The following is a 25,798-nucleotide window of genomic DNA, read 5'->3' as shown; positions in this document are numbered from 1 at the left end:
CAGTGACCCAGGTTCAATTCCTACCACTACCTGTAAGCAGTTTGTACATGCCTCCCACAGTCCAAAGACGTACCTGTTGGCAAGTTAATTGATGTTTGTAAATTGTCCTGTGATTAGACTAGGATAAAGCTTTGGTTAGACCACATAGTACATTTCTGGTTGCCCATTTATGTGGAGACTTTAGAGACAGTTCACCAGGACATTGCCCAGATTACAGTGACTATAAGCAGGGACTGGACAAGCCTGGAGCACTGGAGGCCGAAGGGAGACTGATAAAGGATTATAAAATTATGAGAGGCACAGATAGAGTAGACAGTCCTTTTCCTCAGGGTAAAATTGTCAAACTCTAGAGGACATAGATTTTACAATGAGAGGGGGAAAGTTTAAAGGAGATGTTTAGGGTGAATTTTTAGTGGTACATGCTTAGAATGCTTTGCCAGAGATGAAGGCGAAAGTAGTGTTACTTTCAATGGTATTTAGACAGGGGCATGATCATGTTCAGAATCAATGGAGATGAATCATGTCCAGGCAAGCAAGTTTAGTGCAGTTTGGTATCATAGTTGACACTGGCATTGTAGGCCGAAAGGCCTGTTCCTGTGTGCCATATGTATTAACCTAAATTACAGCCACGTTATAAAAACCATGATACATTTCTACCGCTGTCTTGATTTACTTCATTTTTTTGAAATTATATTTTCAAACGGACTCTTACTAAATTGTTTTGGCTAATATCACTGGCCAAATCCCAAAGATCCAAGTAAGGGTCCTTCTCCAGCACCTGTCATTTAACCAGTTTATTCTCCTAATGACATGTGCAACTGTTATCAAATTATTACCATCACACTGTTCACATATTTGGAGGATAGTTCTGTTTTGAAAACCAGGCATAAATAGAACAGCAGTGAAACCGTCAATGAGCCAAGTATGCTCTAATATGGACATGGTACCTTCACACCTTTATGTACCCTCTGTCAAACTGTCAAGTACAGTTGATGATCGTGCTGCCCTTCATTTCTTTCTTGGTTTCATGGCTACCCAGAGAAATGATGAATTTCAGAGTTGTATACTTTGATAATAACTGAACCTTTGGTCTACCATGGGCATAGTACTTACACACCTTGTATACCCTCTGCAGCACCCTAAAATCTCCAACGAAACCAGGAAACAAGGACTGAATTAAGGAATCCATAACCATAGCAAGAGTTGTCATTTACAAATGGGTTTCCTGATCTCATCCGCTAGATGGCTAAACTTCAAACACAGCTGTACTGTGACAAGGACCTGTGGAGCTAATGGTAGTTCCATTAGAACAGGCAGAGAAATGCACAGACAGCAGTCTAGAACAAGAGTCTCAACAATACTCAAGGACAATAACCTAACAAAATCACAACAGGGTGAAAACAGAACTGATAATATCTCAGACTGAGGAAGCGCTTTCATGACCACCAAGCAGTTAATACAGGGTAGACAAGCTGAACATCAGCAAATAGTTCCTTAGTCTGCTTGCACAGATTATAGTTTGCTGGAGAAATTTGCATCAAGAAAAGTATCATAGATTCCTCAAAAGAACAAAAAAAAATTTGAATAGAATGTAAACACGAGGAAATCTGCAGATGCTGGAAATTCAAGCAACACACACAAAATGCTGCCTGGCCTTGAATAGAATGTAGTTTGTTTAGCTTTATACCAACACTTGCATGACAGAGTAAGTGGCACAGTTAATTAATTGAGAGCAGCCTACCTTTCAGACAACTGTGGTGCAAGAGAATCGGAGATATCATGGAGCTACAATACAAAACTATTACTCAACCCTGAGCAACTCCTTATTCACTTTAGCACCAACTCACTCCAGGACTGTTAACTTCCCATGTGTTCAAGACCTTCACCCACCAATGATAAAACCTTGAGCAACAAACAAGAAGCTCTGTGAGTCAGGCAGCATCTTGGAGGGAAACAGTCAACAGCTTGGGATTCCAGTGTAGATGAGGGGGTCTTGAGCCAAGTTCTTCCACTGTCTTGCTTGTTGCTCAAGGTTCAGTACCTGCATTCTCTTGTGTCTCCAGCGGCAAAACCTTGTGGCTGAATGGAAATTTTGAAACTATTCTGAAAATATTGACAGTTAAGACACAAATCCCAAAATCACTGTGACCAAATGGCTAATGGAGCAACAGGAAGAAGCTAACATGGAACAGAGCTTCCGCATAGCTGTGCCACTGTGTTAAATCCATCAGATCAAGTGAAGAAACGTGTTGAGCAATGCGCTTGGTCTCAACGTTGACTACCCGACCCACAGTTAATGGTAGAATCAAGAGACCAGTCAATACAACTGTACCAAATATAACATGGAAACTCATCAAAAATATTGTATAGAGTTTGCTTGGCAATTGAAAAGATGCCATAAGCCCAGAGAGCTGAACATTGAATTACTGTTTAAAATGGCAAGAGGTGATAACTTAGTGACAGGTCACTTAATTTAACTTCAATAACTTCAAATTAATGGAACCAATTCCAAGTGAGAATAAAAATTTTCATTCAGAAAGTTACAGGTTAATTAAGTCATGTATTTGTTAAGAAAAGGTGTCTGACTAACAAAGGAATTTTTTGATGAGGTTAGTAGGTGATCCATAAAAAATGGTGCACTTGATATGGCCTATATGGATTTTAGCAAGACTTCTGACAAGGCTGCACATGGCACCCCATACAAGAAAATATAATAACAGTATCCAAAGAGTCCAAAATTATCCAATGATAGGACACAAAGGTAGTAGTTAACAGGTATTTTCTGACTACAGGCTGTGACCAGTAGTGCTTCATACTTAGTCCTTTGCTTTTTAAAATATAAACAATGAGATGGACTGAAATGTAGAGAGCATGATGAAGATGTTTACAGATGAACAAGTGGCTGAAAGGGAGGATGAAAGCTTTATATTGCAGGAAATTATAAGTGGTCCAGTCAGGTGGGCAGAAATAATGTAAATAATATTTGAAAATATTAATGATAAATGAAAGGTAATGCATTTATGGGGAATATTGGAATAACAGTACAAGACAAGGCACAATAAATGGGAAGATACTAAATAGTATGTTGGAACAAAGGAACTTTGGATGGTACGGTGATAAATCCTTAAAGATAGCAGGCCAGGTCAACAAGGTGGCTTAAAAAAATCATAACCATGCTTTTTTTTAAGTAGCCAAGGCATTAAATTTAAGAACAGGGAAACTTGTACACAACACTAGTTAGGCTATAGTGTGGGCTCAGTGACCACCACTTTTTAAGAATGATTTGCGTTCGCGGGAGAGCTGAGGCTAATTACCAGGAAGTTAATATGCCTGGAAATTTTCAAAGAAAATTAAATTTATTTTGAAAAGTGGTGGCTGAGAGGAGACAAAATAAAATAAAAAGGGCCTATTTCCCTTGCAGAGGTGTTAGGAATTAAAGGTCTAGAACTGAAATAATTAGTAATTGGTTTAGGAGGGAGTTGAGCAAAACTCAGGACCCAGATTCAACCCTGGCCTCTGATGCTGTCTGTGAGTAGTCTGCAGGTTCTCTCTCAGATTGCGTGGGTTTCTTCCCACTTCTGGCAAGATACAGTAAATTTAGTGTAGGTGAACAACAGAGAGTCAAAGAGGAAATCTAAACGCATGTATGAATATGTTGCAGAGCTGAGGGAAAGGAGGTGGACTAACGGAACTGCATAGCAAGAATCCAATAGACCAAATGACCTGTATTGTTTTAAGTCAGTGATTCAGAGAAAGGCAGGGGACTGGAACTTAGAAATGTATGGAATTACTTCAATATGGCAGTCAAGTGCTTAGCTCTTCCAATTGCTGTACCAAATTATATGTCAAAGTATCCAGTATCACTTTGGTGTAAGAGTATATATGGCACCTCTCCTACAATGAGATAACATAAATACAATGGTCTGTAAAGATTATCATATTTGCTGAGATTTATAATCAAATGATTGAAAGGATGACATTGCTTCAGTGGACAGTCAGAAAAAGTGATAAAATAATACTTGGGATAGGTCTTTGAGAAAAACTCAGTAGTGTTTGATCATATTTTAACCAATGTGGCATCATAAAAAACTGGTGGAAAAGTTCTGTGACTGGAATTCTTACAGAAACAAATAATGAAAATAACCACAACACAGGTCAAGTTCTAAACAATACCTCAGTTGAGAGTATCTCTCTGCCACAAACAAATGATTCTGGACACTTACCTCAATCTCTGTGCTATCAATGTGATTTTCAATTATCTCAACACAACGCCTCTTCATCAACGGTTCTTCAGTGATTACTGTCTCCTCAGCAATATCAGTCGCTGGAACAGTCAAAACTAGGAGATGGAAATACAAACAGTTTCAACAGAACTTCAAAAACAGAACACTATTAATGGCTGCACTATATTTTTAATGATTATGAGTTGTAGATCAGCTGTTGTATTTTATTGTAAGTATTTAATTTACAAGGTGATTGCATCTACAAAATACTAGAAAGAAAAGTTATTTTTATTGACACGGAGTGTAGCCACAGTTAGTATGTTAATCCATTGAGTAAAAGTGCATGTGTTACATCTGTTTAATTACCCTGGCACATTCACCTTTGCAGTATGTATCTTGTATCAATAGTTGGAGGGAATATCACTCCCATTGTATTTTATCATTTAATTACACTTTACCTTGCTGTCCATCCTGCATTGTGACAATGATCGGATGATTCATACTGTCACTGGCTGCCTGCAAGTTGCTCAGCTGAATATCATCAGTAACTATGGTAATCACTTGCTGACCTCCACTGCTGACAACCTGTTGTATGGCACTGTCTACAGAGTCGGCTGTTACCACTTCTTCCGTAGCAACTGCTGAAACAAGAAGCAACATTTCTCAATTAAACTTCAACTTTTGTTCCATTATGTACCAAACAAAACTCAATATTTATTTTGATTAAGTGGAAAGACTGTTCTCAATCAGAACCATCCACTAGGTAGCAGGAAGAGAGTTACAGATTAACTGGACTTCTGAAGATGTTAACTTCCCAGGAGAGATTTGAAATAAATTTGTAATGATGCATCACCAAGCCTTACATGGCCAGGTGCAACAGGGTGCTTGCCTAGGTAAGCTGTTTCCTCCTCATCACACAACTTCCACGCTACCCATCAATCTCACCCACTGCCAGTGCTCAGGTGCAGCAAGCTGTCATAATTTTGGCCAAAACCAAGAGGCACATGTAAGTTCACCACCGTCTCAACTGATTTATTGCACTGTAACCATTACACACAGCCTTTCCGCTATAGGATTAACAATTTACTACAGGGGCAACTACACATCTATGGTCAAGAAACAAGAAATACGCTGAAGGAGAGTGCTGCAGTTACAGAAAAATAGTGGTTAAAGTTTGCTGCATTGTACTTGGTTCTCTGCTTTACTCTCCAAGCCAATCAGACATAGTGCAGAATGCTTACAGGATGAAAGACATCATGATTTTCAAAATTCCTTTGAGAATTCATCAACAGAATTAATGGAAATAGATTATTTTACATCACATTAGATGTTACACATTGTGCCTGGAGATGAAGGATATTTTCGATTAACAGCAATAAATAATATACCTCACACAATATTACGGAACATCAAACACAGGTTTGATCTGATAATCTTACAGACCACTGAAGAAAGCAACAAATAAGGCAAGAGGTTAATGAAAGACCTTTCAAAATATTCCATCCTCAGTGACAACATGAATACATATCCACAATGAAAGCAAATGATAAAACATCAAAACAATAATGTTGGGTGGGCACCGGTGTCAGCATGGACTGGACAGGCGGAAGGGCCTGTATTTGTACTGTGTTGCTCTACGACTCCAATAGTAAAAAGTAGCTAAGAAATCTCCTCTCTTCTGATGGATCTCAGACCTGAAACAATAGCTGCTCCACTTTCCACAGATGCTGCCTGACCTGCTGAGTTTTTCTAGCATTTCTTATTTAAGCAGCACACACAAAATGATGAAGGAACACAGCAGGCCAGGCAACATCTAGGAAAGCAGTACAGTCGATGTTTCAGACCGAAACCCTTTGGCAAACAAATCCTTGTTTGTGATTTAACATTACTATTTAACTTCAGGTTTCCAGCACCTGCAGGTTTTTATTTGATTTTGAATATTCTCTCTTCCACATATACCATTTGTTACAGTTCCCATGTGTCCCCACAGTACTGGGTATTACTGAGCCGTGTCCTTGTTATTCATCACAATGATAACTTTGCCTCAATATACACCAAGTAGAGAAAGTGAATAACCTTCTTAGAAAAATTGTTTGCTTTCAGCACAGATGCAGCTGTCAATTGCTGTTCCCTTGAAAATGAACAGAAGTTAATCAAGCAATATTAAATGGAAAATGACTCAATTATTCATAGAATTTATTCAAGTATATCTGTTATCAGGATAGACCAGGAGGTATTTAATGTGCCTGTGCTCCTCTACATTGACGTTAGATGACATCAACACCTTCACAGCCAAGGGGAGAGTGTTCAGCAGTAGGAAATTAATGCTACTCTGCAGATACATCAATCACTCTTTTACCCAATTTTAATTCCTTGAATATTCTAATATGCAAAATGTAAACATGCATTTTAATTAGATCTGAAAATAATTCTGAAGTTTAATTCAGAATCAGGTTCATTAACACCAGCATGTGACGTGAAATTTGTTAATTTAGCAGTAGCAGTCTCTGTCACAAAGACAGAGAGATTTTTCTTGCCTTGGTAACACTCCATGCATCAGACATGCAGAGTTTTCAAGTTGTAGGAATTTAATTCATTATAGGAACAAATTATCCCAAAACTGCTTGATGTAAATTTTAAGACAAAGATTCAGATGCAATTATTCTATTGTAGCTTTCCCAGTGGTCTTTACCTCATATCATTTGCAATGCACAGGGAATCTTCTCAAAACCAACTTACACATTAGAGACAATCTTTGTGTTAAAATTCATACTTACAGAATTTATACGAGGGATGACGGATAAGTTTGTGGCCTAAGGTAGGAGTCAATTTTAGAAAACTTAGCATATTTATTTTTCAACATAGTCCCCTCCTACATTTACACACTTAGTCCAGCGGTCATGGAGCATACGGATCCCTTCTTTGTAGAAGTCCAGAGGTAGACCGCAGCAGGGGTGATTGATAAGTTTGTGTCCTAAAGTAGAAGGAGATGAGTTATACAGCTCTCGTTACATGCACTCTTTGAGTGATTATGCAGAAAGTTTGCAGTTAATAACTCATCTCCTTCTACCTTAGACCATAAACTTATCAATCACCCCTTTTGTGTGGGGAATCAAATTAAAAAATACAACATGCAGAAGTATCAACACATTTTGTTCAATTTTGCTCTTTTCAACTCACACTTACACACACACACACACACACATATATAATGTGGTAGACAGGCTTAGCAGTTTCATTTTTCTCTCTAGTAGTTCTTTACCACACACCCTAGAGTTTTCCAGCAAAAGTGCTGAAAGAGGACTAGTAACATCATGAAAGATTCCATACACCAGGCTCAGGGATTTTTCATCCCATTCCCATCAGGAAGGAGGCTATGTAGCATCCACAGCAGGACCACCAGACTGGGAAAAAATTACTTTCCCCAAGCAGTAACACTGACACCCACTAACCCACCCCTCCGTACACCTCGTCACTACTTTATTTCCTGTCAAAGTCAAATATGTACAGACACTGCTGTGCCTAGAGTCACTTTATGAACAGATAAACAATCAATTTATATAACCTATCTCATGCATTATATTTAATTTTTACTGATCATGTTCTTTATCTTATTGTTTTTTGGGCTGCATTGGATCTAGAGTAACAATTATTTCATTCCCCTTTACAATTGTGCACTGGAAACGACATCAAACAATCTTAAATCCTTAGGATGTCTGAAACAGGGTCAGCAGATTTAGGTGCAGGTCGTAAATTTTAAAGACTATTGTTATTTCATGTGAGTTATATCATTAACCAATCTTACCTACATTTGATAAGCATTCAAAGTGCATGTCTCCATTTGAACAGAGGGCTGGAAGATGATTTGTGTCTGTACAGACAGCTGCTGGGCAGCTCAGAGAAAGCAAATTTCCAAAGCTAATCTCTTATTTGGATCCCCCATCGTGAACTAGCAGCTGCAGTACTCATCATTGCTCTGGAGAAGAACATCCCACAGGAACAGATCTCCACTCACAAAATGGTGTTCAACAGCAAGTAGGGGTTCATATTACAGAGAAATTGCAATATGGAGATTTTCTAGGAACACAAGCACTCCATAACATGGAAGCCATTTGTAGCTAGTTATCTTCCAGCAACTGGAAAGTTGGATAGAGTAGAATTTAAAATTCAATACAATTGACAGAGATCCTTTGTAGTGTTGTTGAACTGAGATTTTTGGGTGCAAATGTGACCCAGGTGAGAATATTGAGAAAGGAATTTGGCATGTGTGCCTTCATAGGCAAAGAGTTTGAGTAGAAAAGTTAGGATGTCATCTAGCAGTTGTAAAACCATTGGTTAGAATTCAGGTGGACTATTTGGTACAGTCTGGTCACCACACTACAAGAAGGATGAAGATAGTAATAGGAATAATGTAGAAGAGATAAACCAGGACATTGCCTAGAATAGAATTCTGTTGTTATAAGAAGAGGTTAGAATCATTATGTTTATTCTCCTGGCAATGTAGAATGACGAGAGATAACCTTACAAAATTATGAGGCATAGGTAGGACAGATAGTCAATCATTTCAGCATTCAGAGTCTATTATTGGAGAGTACAGGTTTACTGTAAGTCAGAACATTACAGCACAAGAACAGGCCCCTCAGCCCATCTAGTCAACTATATCCAGATGCACCTAGACCACAGCTCTCCCTTCTTCCCTTCCATGTACTTATCTCTTAAAGGTTGTCTTATCTCATATCCACCACTTCTACTGGCAGCTCATGCCACGCTCTCATCACTCTCTGAGTGAAGAAGATTCTCCTTGGGTTCTGCTTAAACATTTCACCATTCACCTTTAACCAATTATCTCTCGTTCTAGTCTCACCCAACCTCAGTGGGAAAAAAACATGTTTGCATTTACCTTATCTATACTCCTCAAAATTTGAAAATAAAAGAGAGGCCCAGGAAATCTGAGAGGTAACACTTTCTACAGAATGGGGTGAATATCTGAAGTGAGCTGTCAGAAGCAGTAGAGGTAGGTCTATCTTAACATTTAAAAGATATTTCGACAGGAACAGAAGGAAGAAAATATGAACAAATAGGACTAAGGTAAATGGGTATTAAAGGTGGCGTGGATGAGGTTGGCCTTAAGGGTCCACTTCTGTACTACATATTTCCACAGTTCATCTCTTTCAACTACTGTAGTTATGAAAGCCGCCATTAGCTGAGAAAAAAACAAAAACAAAAGGCAGAAATGAAGAATTATAGAATACCTACAGAGATAAGGTAAACACACAAGGTTAGGTAGCCTCTAACTGTTCACAAGAACATCAATTTTGCCTTCTGGTAATTTTTTTTTCTTTTCCCTCTCCTTTGCCTCTTCTATTCCCCACTCTGGCCTCTTAATTCTTCTCCTCACCTGCCTATCACATTCTCCTAGTGCCCCTCCTTCTTCTCTTTCTCCCATCGTCCACTTGCCTCTATCAGATTCCTTCCACTCCAGCTCTTCTACTTTTCCTGCCATTCTTGTTTCACCTATCACCTTCCCCTTCCCCACAACTTTTTATTCTGTCATCATTCCCTTCCTTTCCATTCCTGAAGAAAGGGTCTTGATCTAAAACAGATTGGCAGATATGATATTGTGGCCATCACTGAGACGTGGCTAAAGGATGCATGTCTCTGGGAGCTGAACGTCCAAGGATACACGGTGTATCATAAGGATAGGCAGGTAGGGAGAGGGGGTGGCGTGGCTTTAATGGTAAGAAATTATATTAAATCATTAGAAACAGTTGACATAGGATCGGAAGGTACAGAATCTTTATGGGTTGAGCTAAAAAATCACAGGGGTAAAAGGACCGTGATAGCAGTTATCTACAGGCCTCCAAACAGCTGCAGTGATGTGGACTGCAAATTACAACAGGAAATAGAAAAGGCTTGCCAGAAGGGCAGTGTTATGATAATTGTTGGGGATTTTAACATGTGAGTGGATTGGGAAAATCAGGTCAGCAATGGATCTCAAGAGAGAATTTGTAGAATGTCTACAAGATGGCTTTTTAGAACAGCTTGTTGTTGAGCCCACTAGGGGATCGGCTGTACTGGATTGGGTATTTGTGTAATAAACCAGAGGTGATTAGAGATATGGAAGTGAAGGAACCCTTAGGAGGCAGTGATCAAAACATGATTGAGTTCACTGTGAAATTTGAGAAAGAGAAGCCGAAATCTGATGTGTCGATATTTCAGTGGAGTAAAGGAAATTACCGTGGCATGAGAGAGGAACTGGCCAAGGTTGACTGGAAAGGGACACTAGTGGGAAGGACAGCAGAACAGCAGCGGCTGGAGTTTATGTGAGAAGTGAGGAAGGTGCAAGACAGATATATTTCAAAGAAGAAGAAATTTTCAAATGGAAAAAGGATGCAACCGTGGCTGACAAGAGAAGTTAAACCCAAAATAAAAGCAAAGCAGAGGGCATACAAGGAAGCAAAAATTAGTGGGAAGACAGAGGACTGGGAAGTTTTTAAAAGCTTACAAAAGGAAACTAAGAAGGTCATTAAGAGGGAAAAGATGAACTATGAAAGGAAGCTAGCAAATGATATCAAAGAGGATACTAAAAGCTTTTTCAAGTATATAAAGAGTAAAAGACAGGTGAGAGTAGATATAGGACAGATAGAAAATGACACTGGAGAAATTGTAATGGGAGATAAGGAGATGGCGGAGGAACTGAATGAATATTTTGCATCAGTTTTCACTGAGGAAGACATCAGCAATTTACCGGACTTTCAAGGGTGTCAGGGAAGAGAAATATGCGCAGTCACAATTATGACAGAGTAAGTACTCAGGAAGCTGAATAGTCTAAGGGTAGATAAATCTCCTGGACCAGATGGAATGCATCCTCATGTTCTTAAGGAAGTAGCAGTGGAGATTGCAGAAGCATTAGCAATGATCTTTTAAAAGTTGATAGATTCTGGCCTGGCTCCGGAGGACTGGAAGAGTGCAAATCAAGTCAAGTCAAGTGAAGTCAACTTTTATTTTCATTTCGACCATAACTGCTAGTACAGTGCATAGTAAAAATGAGACAACGTTTTTCAGGACCATGGTATTACATGACACAGTACAAAAACAAGACTGAACTACGTAATAAAAAAAAGAGAAAGCTACACTAGACTACAGACCTACACTGGACTGCATAAAGTGCACAAAAACAGTGCAGGCATTACAATAAATAATAAACAGGACAGTAGGGCAATGTGTCAGTCCAAGCTCCGGGTATTGAGGAGCCTGATAGCTTGGGGGAAGAAACTGTTACATAGTCTGGTCATGACAGCCCGAATGCTTCAGAGCCTTTTCCCAGATGGCAGGAGGGAAAAGGGTTTGTATGAGGGGTGCATGGGGTCCTTCATAATGCTGTTTCCTTTGAGGATGCAGCATGTATTGTAAATGTCCGTAATGGTAGGAAGAGAGACCCCAATGATCTTCTCAGCTGACCTCACTATCCGCTGCAAGGTCTTGCGATCTGAGATGGTGCAATTTCCAAACCAGGCAGTGATGCAGTTGCTCAGGATGCTCTCAATACAACCCCTGTAGAATGTGATGAGGATAGGGGGTGGGAGATGGACTTTCCTCAGCCTTCGCAAAAAGTAGAGACACTACTGGGCTTTCTTTGCTATGGAGCTGGTGTTGAGGGACCAGGTGAGATTTTCCGTCAGATAAACACCAAGAAATTTGGTGCTGTTTAATGTCACTCAGCTATTTAAGAAGGGGGCAAGGAAGCAACAAGGAAATTATAAACCTGTTAGCTTGACATCGGTGGTTGGGAAGTTGATGGGAGTTGACTGTCAAGGACGAGGTTACAGAGTACCTGGAGGCATATGACAAGATAGGTAGAACTCAGCATGGTTTCCTTAAAGGAAAATCCTGCTTGTCAAACCTAGTGCAATTTTTTGAGGAAATTACAAGTAGGCTAGACAAGGGAGATGCAGTGGATGTTGGGTATTTGGATTTTCAGAAGGCCTTTGACAAGGTGCCGCACATGAGGCTGCTAAACAAAATAAGAGCCCATGGAATTACGGGAAAGTTACACACGTGGATAGAGAGTTGGTTGATTGGCAAGAAACAGAGAGTGGGAATAAAGGGATTCCATTCTGGTTGGCTGCTGGTTACCAGTGGTGTTTCACAGGGGTCCGTGTTGGGACCACTTCTTTTTACGTTGTATATCAACGATTTGGATAATGGAATAGATGGCTTTGTGGCTAAGTTTGCTGATGATACTAAGATAGATGGAGGGACTGGTAGTGCTGAGGAAACAGAGAGTCTGCAGAGAGACTTGGATAGATTGGGGGAATGGGCAAAGAAGTGGCAAATGAATCACAATGTGGAAAGTGTATGGTCATGCACTTTGGTAGAAGAAATAAATGGGCAGACTATTACTTAATTGGGGAGAGAATTCAAAGTTCTGAGATGCAACGGGACTTGGGAGTCCTCGTGCAGGATACCCTTAAGGTTAACCTCCAGGTTGAGCCGGTGGTGAAGAAGGTGAATGCAATGTTGGAATTCATTTCTAGAGGAATAGAGTATAGGAGCAAGGATGTGATGTTGAGGCTCTATAAGGCACTTGGAATACTGTGTGCAGTTTTGGGCTCCTTATTTAAGAAAGGATGTGCTGACATTGGAGAGGGTTAACATATGAGGAACATTTGACCGCTCTTGAACTGTACTTCTTGGAGTTTAGAAGAATGAGGGGGGACCTCATAGAAACATTTCGAGTGTTGAAAAGCAAGGACAGAGTGGATGTGGCAAAGTTGTTTCCCATGGTGGGGGAGTCTAGTACGAGAGGACATGACTGAGGATTGCAGGGCACCCATTCAGAACAGAGATGTGAAAATTTTTTTTTAGCCAGAGGGTGGTGAATCTATGGAATTTGTTGCCACGGGTGGCAGTGGAGGCCAAGTCATTGGGTGTACTTAAGGCAGAAATTGATAGGTATCTGAGTAGTCAGGGCATCAAAGGTTATGGTGAGAAGGCGGGGGAATGGGACTAAAGGGGTGATTGAATAAGCTCATGATGAAATGGCGGAGCAGACTTGATGGGCTGAATGGCTGACTTCTGCTCCTTTGTCTTATGGTCTAAAACATCATCAGTTTATTTATTTCTAAAGAGGCTACCTGACCTGTTGAGTTCTTCCAGTACTTTGTGTGTGTCACACAGATTTTGCTGCTGAGAGCTGATGACCTACTTAACTAACACATGTTCTTCTAGCAACAACACACACAAAATGCTAGTGGAACACAGCAGGCCAGGCAGCATCGATAGGGAGAAGCGCTGTCGACGTTTCGGGCCGAGACCCTTCGTCAGGACTAACGTCATGTTCTTCTAGCCTTGTTATGGAAGCAATGGCATCCAGAACTTCTTAAAGATGAACGAAGAAAATATAAAGCAGATGGTATGATAAGGGAATTACAGCAGAAATATTGTCCCTATGTAATAATACATTTGTTGTGTTGCTGAAGTAAAAGCTCTGTCACTTTGCACTTCTTGTATTAAAAATAAAATGCAACTAAAATTGAGACTATGGAAGAATTGTTATTGCTGCTGAAATGCTCTGCTTGCAACTCTGCAGGTAACACTCTCTCTCACTCAGGTTACAATCTCACATTTCCCAAGCAGGTCACACATCCTGAAGAAGGAGCAACTTCTAACCTGGTGCTTCAGGTGCTTGGGTCAACGGTGCCGATGCTTCTGCCAAGGCAGCTAATGTAGCCAACACCGACGTAGAGGAATTCCCAAATTGCACTGCAGAAATGCCCGACTCTAAAATTTAAAGAACAAATTTTACACGGTTCTTCCCAGGTAACAAATAGCAAGAGTTTTTTTCAGACTGGAACAGAAAGCACTTTAAAAATGCTTTGTTTTTCTAAATAAATGATGACGGGTATTGACAGGGTAAATGCCAAAGTTTTTTCTTCAGAGGTTGGCTGGGACTAGAGGCCATAGGTTAAAGGTGAATTGTTTAAGGGAAATATGAGGGGAAAATTCTTCACTTAGAGGGTTATGAGAGTGTGGACTGAGTTGCTAGTGCAAGTAGTGCATGCAAGCTCAATTTCATCATTTAAGAAGAGTTTCAATAGATACATGGATGGCAGGGATATAGAGGGCTATGGCCCAGGTGCAGGTCAATGGGACTAGGCAGATTAAATGGTTCAGCAGGGACTAGATGTGCTGAGGGGCCTGTTTCTGTGCTGTACTTTTTTTTAATAATTTATTGAATTTTCAAATAGGTTACAGAAAGAAAAAATTGTCAACCCTTCCCCCCCTCCCCCTAACATATCCCTATAGAAAAAAAAGAGAAGGAAACAGAAAGAAAGAAAGAAAGAAAGAATGCCAGGATATCGGAAGATCCCCACATGCTCCATGGAGTTCATAATAGCTTTAATATGTATATTTATTTATTTCCCCAGATAACCAATAATTTTATCTTTGGAGCACCTATATATTTAATCCTATCTTTTGTAAATAAGGGCACCAAATTTTCAGAAATATTTCATATTTATCTCTTAAATTATACGTAATTTTTTCAAGTGGAATGCAGCTAAAAATTCCATTCTTCCAATGATCCATATTTAAGTATGAATCCGATTTCCAAGTAACTGCAATAGCCTTTTTGGCTACTGCCAATGCAATTTTTATGAATTCTTTCTGATATTTATTCAATTTGGATTTCGATTTTATCTCTTCAATATCGCCTAGTAAAAATAATGTTGGATTATGTGGAAATTGTATTCCAATAATTTGTTCCAGTAAAACTCTTAAATTTGTCCAAAAAGCTTGATTTTTAAAACAAGACCAAGTAGAGTGTAAAAAGTGTAAAAATATTTTCTCCTATTTTATCTAGTTCTATTCTAATCCACGCCGGTTTATCTTCATCAAAAAAAATGCAATAAATCTAAGTTGATTTGCTTTATAATAATTTTTAAAGTTTGGAAGTTGTAACCCTCCTAGGTCATTTCTTGATTACATCGGAAGCATTGATCAGATAAATTTGGGTTTAATTTATTTAATTTTTGTGGTGTAATATATAATTGCTGTAAAAAATTACATTGCACTAATCTTAGCCAGACATTTGTTGTATTTGTCATACTGTCAAGACATAGTCTTGACCAATTTGTTTCTTCAATTTTAATATTCAAATTGGTTTCCCATTTTTGTCTTGACTTATGAATTCCTTGTTTAATTGCCTGCTTCTGAATCAAACTATACATACAAGAAATAAATTTTTTAATTTTTCCTTTTTGAATTAAAATTTCTATTTTAGGTTTTGGCAATAACATTATTTGACCCAGTGTATCAATTATATAAGCCCTTAATTGGAAATAACAAAAAAGAGTGTTGTTTGATATTTTATATTTATTCTTTAATTGATCAAATGACATTAATATACCTCCTTCAAAATAATCTCCTATATATCTAATCCCTTTTTGAAACTAGTTGAATAAAAATGTTGGTTATCCATTGTAAAAGGCTTAAGTTTATTTTGAATTAAAGGTCTCTTTGCTAATAAAGATTTCTTTATCGCAACATCAACATTTATCTTATTCCATAAATCAATCAAATGTTTTAATATAGGAGATTCTTTCTTTTCCCACATCCATTTAGATTCCCACTTACCTATAAAATCTTCCGGTATATTTTCTCCTATTTTATCTAGTTCTATTCTAATCCATGCCGGTTTATCTTCATCAAAAAAAGATGCAATAAATCTAAGTTGATTTGCTTTATAATAATTTTTAAAGTTTGGAAGTTGTAACCCTCCTAAGTCAAATTTCCATGTCAATTTTTCCAATGATATTCTTGACATCTTACCTTTCCAAAGGAACTTCCTCACACATTTATTTAACTCTTGAAAAAACTTCTGTGGTAATTGTATTGGTAGTGTTTGGAATAAATATTGTAATCTAGGGAATACATTCACTTTTACAGCATTTCCTCTGCCCACTAATGTTATTGGTAACATCATCCATTTATCAAGATCTTCTTGAATTTTTTTCAATAATTGTAAAAAATTTAAATTACATAAGTTCTTTATATCATTATCAACTCTTATACCTAAATATTTTATACCATTTATCAGCCATCTAAATTGAGTTATTAATTAACATTGACTATAATCTCCTTTAGTAAGGGGTAGAATTTCACTTTTATCCCAACTTATTTTGTAGCCTGATATTTTCCCATATTCTTCCAATCTAGAAGATAATTTACGCAGCGAATACAATGGGTTTGTTAAATAAAGCAAAACATCATCAGCAAATAAATTAATCTTATATTCTTCCTGGTTAACTCTGAAACCCATAATATCTGGGTCTGTCCTAATTAATTCAGCTAATGGTTCTATTGCCAACACAAATAAAGCAGGTGATAATGGACAACCTTGACCAGTTGACCTTGTTAACTGAAATGATGTTGAAATTTGACAATTTGTCATTACTTTAACTTTGGGATTAGTATTTAAGGCTTTAATCCATTTTATAAAAGATTTTCCTAACCCATACTTTTCCAATACCTTAAATAAAAAATCCCATTCCAATCTATCAAATGCTTCTTCTGCATCTAAAGCAACCGCCACACTCATTTCCTCCCTCTTTTGTGCCAGATGTATTATACTAAGTAACCGAGTTACATTATCTGCTGATTGTCTATTTTTGATAAATCCTGTTTGATCCATATGTATTCATTTTGGTAAGTATTCTATCAGATAAAATTTTTGCTATTATTTTATAGTCAGTGTTCAACAAAGAAATAGGTCTATATGATCAACAACACAGACAAAATGCTGGTAGAACACAGCAGGCCAGGCAGCATCTATAGGGGGAAGCGCTGTAGACGTTTCGGGCCGAGGCCCTTCGTCAGGACTTCTCCTTAAAGCACCTCCCTGTAGATGCTGCCTGGCCTGCTGTGTTCTACCAGCATTTTGTGTGTGTTGTTGTTGTTTGAATTTCCAGCATCTGCAGATTTCCTCGTGTTAGGTCTATATGATGTTGGCTTTAAAAGATCTCTATCTTTTTTTGGCAATACTATTAAAATAGCTGTTCATGCATTCTTTCCGCTTGGTGTATTAACTCCATAAAAGGAGGAATTAGTAAATCTTTAAACTTTTTGTAAAATTCAGGCGGAAAACCATCTTCTCCTGGGGATTTATTACTCTGAAGTGATCCTAGAGCTTCTTTGACTTCTTTTAATGTAAAAGGCATATCTAATCCCTTCTGTTCTTCCAAATTCAATTTTGGAAAAGTTATTTGTGATAAAAAACCTTTCTATCTCAACATTATCATTTTGTGATTCTGATTGATACAGTTCAGAATAAAAATTCTTAAAAATTTAATTAATTTCTAAAGGTTTACAAGTATTGTTCTAATTGCATTTATTGTTTTGGAAGTCTGGCCTGTTTTTAACTGTCAAGCACGAATCTTATGTGATCTTTCACCTAGTTCGGGGGTCGGCAACCCGCGGCTCCGGAGCCACATGTGGCTCTTTTACGTCTGTGCTGCGGCTCCCTGTTACTTTGGGAAATAATTGGTTGTGGCGACCCTTTTCCTGGCACATCCGAACCGACTCACAATTAGATAGCCTACGGGGGTTTGCGAGCACAGAGCTTTGGAGCCTCTGCGCCATGGGGGGCAGGTTGAGGGAGGCTTAAAAGTGAGGCTGAAGATTTCGAATAAAGTTTTATCCTTCGACTGCAGTTACCGACTCCGTGTCGTAATTTTAGCGCTGCGTGTAGCACACCGCTACATGGTCAGTATTTAATTAAAATGTATTTTATGTTAGTTTGTTAGTTTTTGAAATGTAAATCTAAATTTGAAGATTATGGTGATCTTGTACAATCTAAATAAGATGTGTGGCGACCCATTTCCTGACACATCCGAACCGGCTCACAATTAGCCAGCGTTCAGGCTAAGGGAGATAGCCTACGGGGGTTTGTGAGTACGTGTCTTTTGCAGCATCCGCGCCCATGGGGGGCGGGTTGAGGGAGGCTTAAAAGCAAGGCTGTTTAGTTCGAATAAAGCTATCTTTGACTGCAGTTTACTGACTGCGTGTAGCAACCGCTACGTGTTTTTATCGCTGGCTGTCCAGAGGGGAGGTGCTGAAACGCTTTGTCGCGTGTCTGGAAGAAGTGAAAACTTTCCTGGGCAGCAAAGGGCTCAACTTTCCTGAGCTGGAACAGCCAGAGTGGCTGGAAAAGCTACACTTCATGGTAGACATGACAGCGCACCTGAACACGCTGAACACAGGTCTTCAACGGGGTAAGGACGTACAGCCCTGCACATGTTGGAGGATGTTTTGGCATTCGAGCGCAAGTTGACGTTGCTTGCCAGAGATTTACAGAAAGGCACATTGTCTCACTTGCCCAATTTGAGAGAGTTCAAACAATGTCACGACATGATAAATTCGGAGTATTTACATTCTGCAATCATCGCAATGCAAACATCGTTTGGGAAACGCTTCTGTGAGTTCAGAGAGGAAAAAAACACATTATCCTTCCCGGTCACTCCCCTAAGCATCGATCCATCCCTACTGAATACGACTGCATTGTCAGGTGTGAGTCAACCTGAACAAGTATGATAAATATTTTAATTGCCTATTATTTTACGTATATTCATATGTTTTCATTGTTCAGTGAAATAGTCCTTTTATTTTTCAGGCTGACAGCTGGCTGATGTTATTTTTGATTTGCTGCTGACGGCAAATTTAAGTTTGGCGTTTTTCATAAATACAAGAAGGACTCAAATAGACGTTGAGTATTTTACTTAAAAGTAACCTTTAACCGAACGTCTTTTTTTCGGAGTTCAAAATGTTTCTGTTGCATGCAGAAATGTAATTTCGTTTTCTCTGCAGGAGTTCATCAATTTCATAAATGCAACACATTATAGTTTGTTTATACATAGCATAAAGGCAAAACAAAACGTTGTATGCAGTGTTATTTCATTTTAAATGTCAAACGGGTTTTGCGGCTCCCAGTGTTTTCTTTTCTGTGGGAAACGGGTCCAAGTGGCTCTTTCAGTGGTAAAGGTTGCTGACCCCTGACCTAGTTCGTAATGTCTCTGTTTAGCTCTCATAATTGCTTTTTCTGTTCAGTATGTCTGAAGTGCATTATATTGTAACTTCTTGCTAACAAGTTGTCTTCTTTTTTCTTCTGTCATATATCTTTGAGATTCTTTTTCTAATTTTGTAATCTCTTTCTCCAATTGATCTGTTTCTACCATATATTCCTTCTTAATTTTAGAAGTATAACTTATTATCTGACCTCTCAAATATGCCTTCATTGCTTCCCATACTATAAATTTATCATCAACTGAATGTAAACTTGTATCTAAAAAAAAGGAATCCGCTTTTTCATGAAATTACAAAAATCTTGACGTTTTAATAATATTGAATTAAATCTCCATCTGTAAATTGATTCCTCTTTATCCATCATTATCATTGTCATTATCAAGGGGGAATGATCCGACAATATTCTTGCTTTATATTCCATATTTTTCACTCTGTCTTGAATATTCATTGATAATAGAAAAATATCTATCCTTGAATAAGTTTTATGTCTATTTGAATAAAATGAATAATCCCTTTCTTTAGGATTAATTCTTCTCCACATCTCAATCAAATTTAAATCTTTCATCAATAATAAAGTTAATTTTGCTACTTTTGATTTTGTAACAACCTTTGTTGATCTATCTAAAACTGGGTCTAAACAAAAATTAAAATCTCCACCTATTAATATTTTGTCATATGCATCAGCCAAATTCAAAAAGGCCTCTTGTATAAATTTTACATCATTTTCATTTGGTGCATAAATATTCATAAGAGTCCATAGTTCTGAAAAAATTTGACAATGTATGATTACATATCTCCCCGCAGAATCAATTAATGCATTTCATATTTTAATTGGTAACGTTTTATTAACCAAAATTGCAACTACCCTCGCCTTTGAGTTTAATGAAGCTGCAATAACATTTCCAACCCAATCTCTCTTTAACTTCTGATGTTCTATCTCTGTTAAGTGTGTTTCTTGTAAAAAAGCTATATCTATTTTCATTTTCTTAAAATTCTTTTTCTTTTCACCAGTCCATTAAGCCTATTAACATTAAAACTTTAAAAATTCAGTAAATTAGTCATTATCTTAAACAGGGTTACTCCAATCTATAATAATACCTAATCTTTCAACTTTCGTAGTAGTTGGGGAATCTTTTTAAAATTCTTCATGTTGCTAAGTGTCTCTCCCCCCCCACCCCCCCGATCGTCCAGGCAAAGAAAGAAAGATAAAAGAAAAATAGATTATAAAGAAAAAAATAACAAAATAACAAAATACCCCCTACTAATGTTGTGAATGAAAAAAAAACACAACATTACCCCCCTCCATTGTACGGGTCATGGCAATCACCATGATTACACACGTGAATTCTGTAGCAATCGATCCGAAGCTCCCCCAGCTCCCCCGTAACATAAAAAAGTATATATAAGAGAAGAAAAAAAAAATATCACTACTCTTGATTAATATTTCTCAAATTTTAACCTTTCTCCCCCTGTATCATATAATTAAAAATATATTTAAATATTCTTCTGTCCTTAAACATCCATCAGTTCCATTCACTGTCCCTATCTCCATCTTTAATCCATTTCACTTTTAAATCTTTGACTGTAATTAGAGAATATTTGGGAGTTCTTGTGCGAATTCTTCTGCATCCCGATAATCAGTAAAAAATCTTCTTTTTCCATCATCCAAAAAAATTATCAGGGTTGCCAGGTGGTGCAATATAAATTTATAGCCTTTTCCCCGTAAAACTTTTTCGCTGGGTTAAATTCCTTCTTTTTCTTCAAAAGTTCATAACTTACATCAGGATAGAAAAGAACTGTTTTCTCTCCTATCATCAATGGCCTGTTTCTCTTTCTGGCATGTTGGGCAGCCACCTTCAGGATCTTTTCTTTATCTTGATATCTTAAGCATTTTATCAAGATTGATCCTGGGTTTTGATCAACTTGAGGTCTTGGTCTTAAGGCTCTGTGAGCCCTTTCAATTAACTGGGTTTCTTCTTCCATTTCCAAAATTTCCGGGATCCATTTTTGAAAAAAATTTATTGGATCCTCTCCCTCTATACCTTCTTTAAGTCCAACAATCTTAATATTGTTTCGTCTGCTAAAATTTTCAAGCACATCCACTTTTTCCAACAACTGTGTTCTTTCTGATGTCCAGGCAGAAATATTATCTTCCATTTTATTCACTCTACCAATGGTGTCTCTCATTGTTTTTTCCAAGTTTTTAATTTTCTTGTCCATTTTGTCCTGTCTTTTCATCATTTTATCAAACATAATCTTAATATTTTTAATATTTTCTAATTACTTTTAATGCTTTTAATTCATGCATTTTTGCACCAAAGTTTTTCTTATGTCTCCATCATCTCCAACCACTTCCTGGTGCTCTTCTTTGTTTGTCTCTTTTAATCCTATCTTTTGTAAGTATGGGAGCCAAATTTTCAAAAAAATATCATATTCATTTCTTAAGTTATACGTAATTTTTTCAAATGGAATACAACTATGTATTTCATTATTCCAATGATCCATATAATAGTTAAATATAAAACAGATTTCCAACTAACTGCGATAACTTTTTTGGCTACTGCCAATGCAATTTTTATAAATTTTTTCTGATACTTGTTCAATTTAAGTTTTGGTATTGTCCCTTCAATGTCTCCTAATAAAAATAATAGTGGACTATGTGGGAGTTGTACTCCAGTAATTTGCTCCAATAAAAGTCTTAAATTTATCCAAAATGGTTGAATTTTAAAACAAGACCAAGTAGAATGTAAAAAGGTACCAATTTCTTGATTACATCGAAAACATTGGTCAGACATATTTGAATTTAATCTATTTATTTTCTGTGGTGTTATATATAATTGATGTAAAAAATTATATTGTATTAATCTAAGTCAAACATTTATTGTATTTCTCATACTATCCCTTCATCTTCATCTGATTTATCCAGAGAATCTGATTCCACCTCATCTTCACTTTCAGTTCCGACCGTAGCTGGGATTTGTAGTTTGGGTTGCTCATGTTTGCACATGCCCTTTCCTTCACGCATGCGCAATTCCTGTTGCTCTTTTTTTAATAGATTAACTTTATTATTGATGAAAGAATTAAATTTGATTGAGATATGGAGAAGAATTAATCCAAAAGAAAGAGATTATTCATTTTATTCAAATAGACATAAAACTTATTCAAGGATAGATTTTTTTCTATTATCAACGAATCTACCTCTATCATACCTCTATAATTAACAGTTCTCAAAGGGACAGGCAGCACTGGTAAGACCAGTATTTGTACTGCCCATCAAAAGGCTGGGAAGAGCACCCTTTCGGAACCACTACAATTGTGAAGGAATACTATTGAACAGTGTTCCAGGGTTTGGAGTCAGTGATACGGGACTTGGTAGGGAAGCTGCAAGTGGCAGTGCTCCCCTGCAGGTGCAATACTTACTTTCTAATGAGGAGAAATTTCTTGACTCTGTAAATAGTAAAACTTTGAAATTCTCTCCCCCAGTAGGACATGGAGACTTCCATAGGAAAATAAGACATAAGAGCAGAATTGGGCCATTTAGCCCATCGGGTCTGCTCTGCCATTACATCCCAGCTAATTTACTATCCCTCTCAAACCCATCCTGCTGCCTTCTCCCTGTAACCTTTGATGCCCTTACTAATCAAGAACCTATTAACTTCCACTTTAAATCTAACCCTAAACCAATGGCTTGGTCTCCACAGCTGTCTGTGGCAATAAATTTCACAGATTCACCACTCTCAGGCTAAAGGAATTCGTCCTCATCTCTGCTCTAAATGGACACTCTGCTATTCTGAGGTTGTGCCCTCTGGTGCCAGACTCCCCAAAGGAAACATCCTCTCCACATCCACTCTATCCAGGCCTTTCAATGTTTGATAGGCTTCAAGAAATTTAGAACAATGAGGGGGATCTCAGTGAGTATGGGCCCAGAGCCATCAAATGCTCCTCAAACGTTAACCACTTCATTCCCAGAGTAATTCTCATGAACCTCCTCTGGACCCTCTCCAATGCCAATACAACAGTTTTTAGATAAGGAGCCTAAACCTACTCACAGAATAATGCCTTATAAAACCTTTGCATTACATCCTTGCTTTTATATTGTAGTCCACTCCATGTAAATGCTAACATTGCATTTGCCTTCCTTACTGTCAACTCAGCCTGCAAGTTAACCTATTGGGAGTCCTGCCTGACACTATATTTCATCAGTCACTTCATGCTTTTTCTCCTGATCTGTCTAAGCCCTTCTGAAAAGCCCCTGCTCTCTCAACACTACCTGCCCCTTCACCTATCTTCGTCTGTCATCCAAATCATTGACATATAACATGAAAAGAAGTGGTTCCAACACCAACCACTGTGGAACACCACTAGTCACTGGCAGCCAAGCAGAAATGGTCCCCTTTATCCCAGTTGCTGCCTCTTGCCAAAAAAAGGCCAGATCTTCTATTCGTGCTGGTATGTTTCCTGTAATACCATGGGCTCTTACCTTGATTAGCAACCTCATTTACAGCACCTTGTCAATGAAAATCCAAGTAAATCTAGTGAGATTCAAATCTAGTGAGTCTAGTGAGACTCTAGTGAGAGTCCAGAAGACCATAAGATATAGGAGCAGAATTAGGCTGTTCAGCCCATCAAGTCTGCTCCATCATTCCATCATAGCTGATCCCAGATCCCACTCAACTCCATCCACCTGCTTTCTTGCCATATCCTTTGATGCCCTGACCGATCAGAAAACTATCAACTTCCACCTTAAATATACCCATGGACTTAGCCTCCACTGCAGTCTGTGGCAGAGCATTCCACAGATTCACTACTCCCTGGCTAAAACAACTTCCCCCTTATCTCTGTTCTAAAAGCTCGCCCCTCAATTTTGAGTCTGTGCCCTCTAGTTCTGGATACCCCCACCATAGGATATATCCTCTCCATGATAAAGTATGTAAAGGGGTAACACATTCAGTTAAACTATAGCAACCTGTTTTTCTGTAAGAAAGTACTGATGATCAACAGATGTACTAAGCTATGCTGAGCCACATTTCTTCTTGGAGTTACAGTGTTTCAAGGTCCTTGTTTCTTTGTGCAGTCATGCAAATAGATAAGATCAGCGCCAGCCTGTTCTGTGTATGTAAGCCATTATACCTATCCTGTAATTTGTCTCTCTGTACTGTCACATACATAGCGAAGTTTGGCTCCAGCCTGTCTTGTATGGGAGTATCTGAATGACTATATCTATCCTCTAAGAGGACCTGCCAATCAGTTGGTGGACTGAGCAGAAACAGTCACAGACTGTTCCTGTTTGAGCGACAAACTGAAGTGCCCTGGAAGCTTTGAATAAAGGGCTTATACTTATACGGTCTCTGAGTGAGCTTATCTGGATTCAACTTCCACATCTGGTGCTGCAAGCAGGGTATTGACATAGGGACTGTGACATGGAGGCGGGCTGAGTAAGGGACAGACCGAACATCCTATCTATGGGGACCGATTGGACCCGCAAAGACGAATTGTCTTTATCGCTCCCTACCATACCAGTGTGAGTCTCTGCACCTCACCTGGACCTCAGCACAGGACCTTGATGGGACCTGGATCGAATCTGCCAAGAGACTCTTATAAATTGGACAGCTGATAGCTGTCGGGTAAAAGTTAAAATCGGGTAAGAGTTAAAGTCAAGTAAAGAAAAACCAGGAGCAGTAGACACCGTGTATGGTAAAAAAAACCATACAACTGGACAGATGGCACAGGTGGGGTAATATTTGAAATTGTCTAAAAATTAAAGTTGGGTAAATGAACAAGGAAAATTGAACAATAGACACCATGTGCAAATGTCCTGTAAAATTTAAAGTCGGGTAAGAATCAAGGTCTGGTAAAGAAACCAGGAGAACTGAGCAATAGATACCGTGCCTGGCAAGAAGACAAAGACATGGGACAGTACCTATTGTGTGATAAAAATAATACAGAAACTTCACTAGGCAAAAAGCATGAATTGTTTCATATTTGAGCAACGAACTGAAGTGTCCTGGGGGTTTTGATTAAAGGGTTTATACTTAATACGGTCTCTGAGTGAGTTTATCCAGACTCAACTTCCACATCTACATCCACCTCATCTAGTCCTTCCAACATTCGGTAGTTTTCAATGAAATATCTCACTCACCCCCCCCCCCCCCACCATTCTACCATTCTTCTAAATTCCAGTGAGTGCAAGCTCAAAGCTGTCAAATGCTCCTCATTTGTTAACCCCTTCATTCTCAGAATCATCCTCATGAACCACCCCTGGACTCTCTTCAATAACAACACATCTTTTCTTAGATTGGGGCCCAGAACTGCTGACAATACTCCAAGTTTAGCCAGACTAGTGTCTTATAAAGCCTCAGAATTATCCCCTTGTTTTTATATTCTATTCTCCTTGAAATAAATGCCAACATTACATTTGCCTTCTTTACCACAGATTCAACCTGTAAATTAACCTTCTGGGAGTCTTGTATGATGGCCCCCAAGTCCCTCTGCCC

The 25,798-nt window shown here is 38.3% G+C and overlaps 1 protein-coding gene across 7 annotated transcripts in view; it reads right to left on the bottom strand.

The window, feature by feature from the left end:
• gabpb1 (GA binding protein transcription factor subunit beta 1) overlaps positions 1-25,798 on the bottom strand; it is a 111,917-nt gene that overhangs the window by 46,589 nt on the left and 39,530 nt on the right. For 4 of the 7 annotated variants that reach the window (XM_059953126.1, XM_059953124.1, XM_059953131.1 and 1 more), the window contains exons 6-8: positions 13,896-14,006; positions 4,682-4,864; positions 4,224-4,339 (exon numbers count right to left, since the gene is read on the bottom strand). In XM_059953126.1, the coding sequence (XP_059809109.1) occupies positions 4,224-4,339; positions 4,682-4,864; positions 13,896-14,006 (410 nt within the window). The remainder of the gene's footprint in view (positions 1-4,223; positions 4,340-4,681; positions 4,865-13,895; positions 14,007-25,798) is intronic. The other 3 variants (XM_059953125.1, XM_059953130.1, XM_059953128.1) reach the window with 3 other exon arrangements.

This window comes from Hypanus sabinus, chromosome 28, assembly GCF_030144855.1.
Source record: "Hypanus sabinus isolate sHypSab1 chromosome 28, sHypSab1.hap1, whole genome shotgun sequence".
NCBI lineage: Eukaryota > Metazoa > Chordata > Chondrichthyes > Myliobatiformes > Dasyatidae > Hypanus > Hypanus sabinus.
The sequence above is the reverse complement of the archived record's forward strand: the minus strand, read 5'-3'. Positions and strand labels throughout refer to the sequence as shown.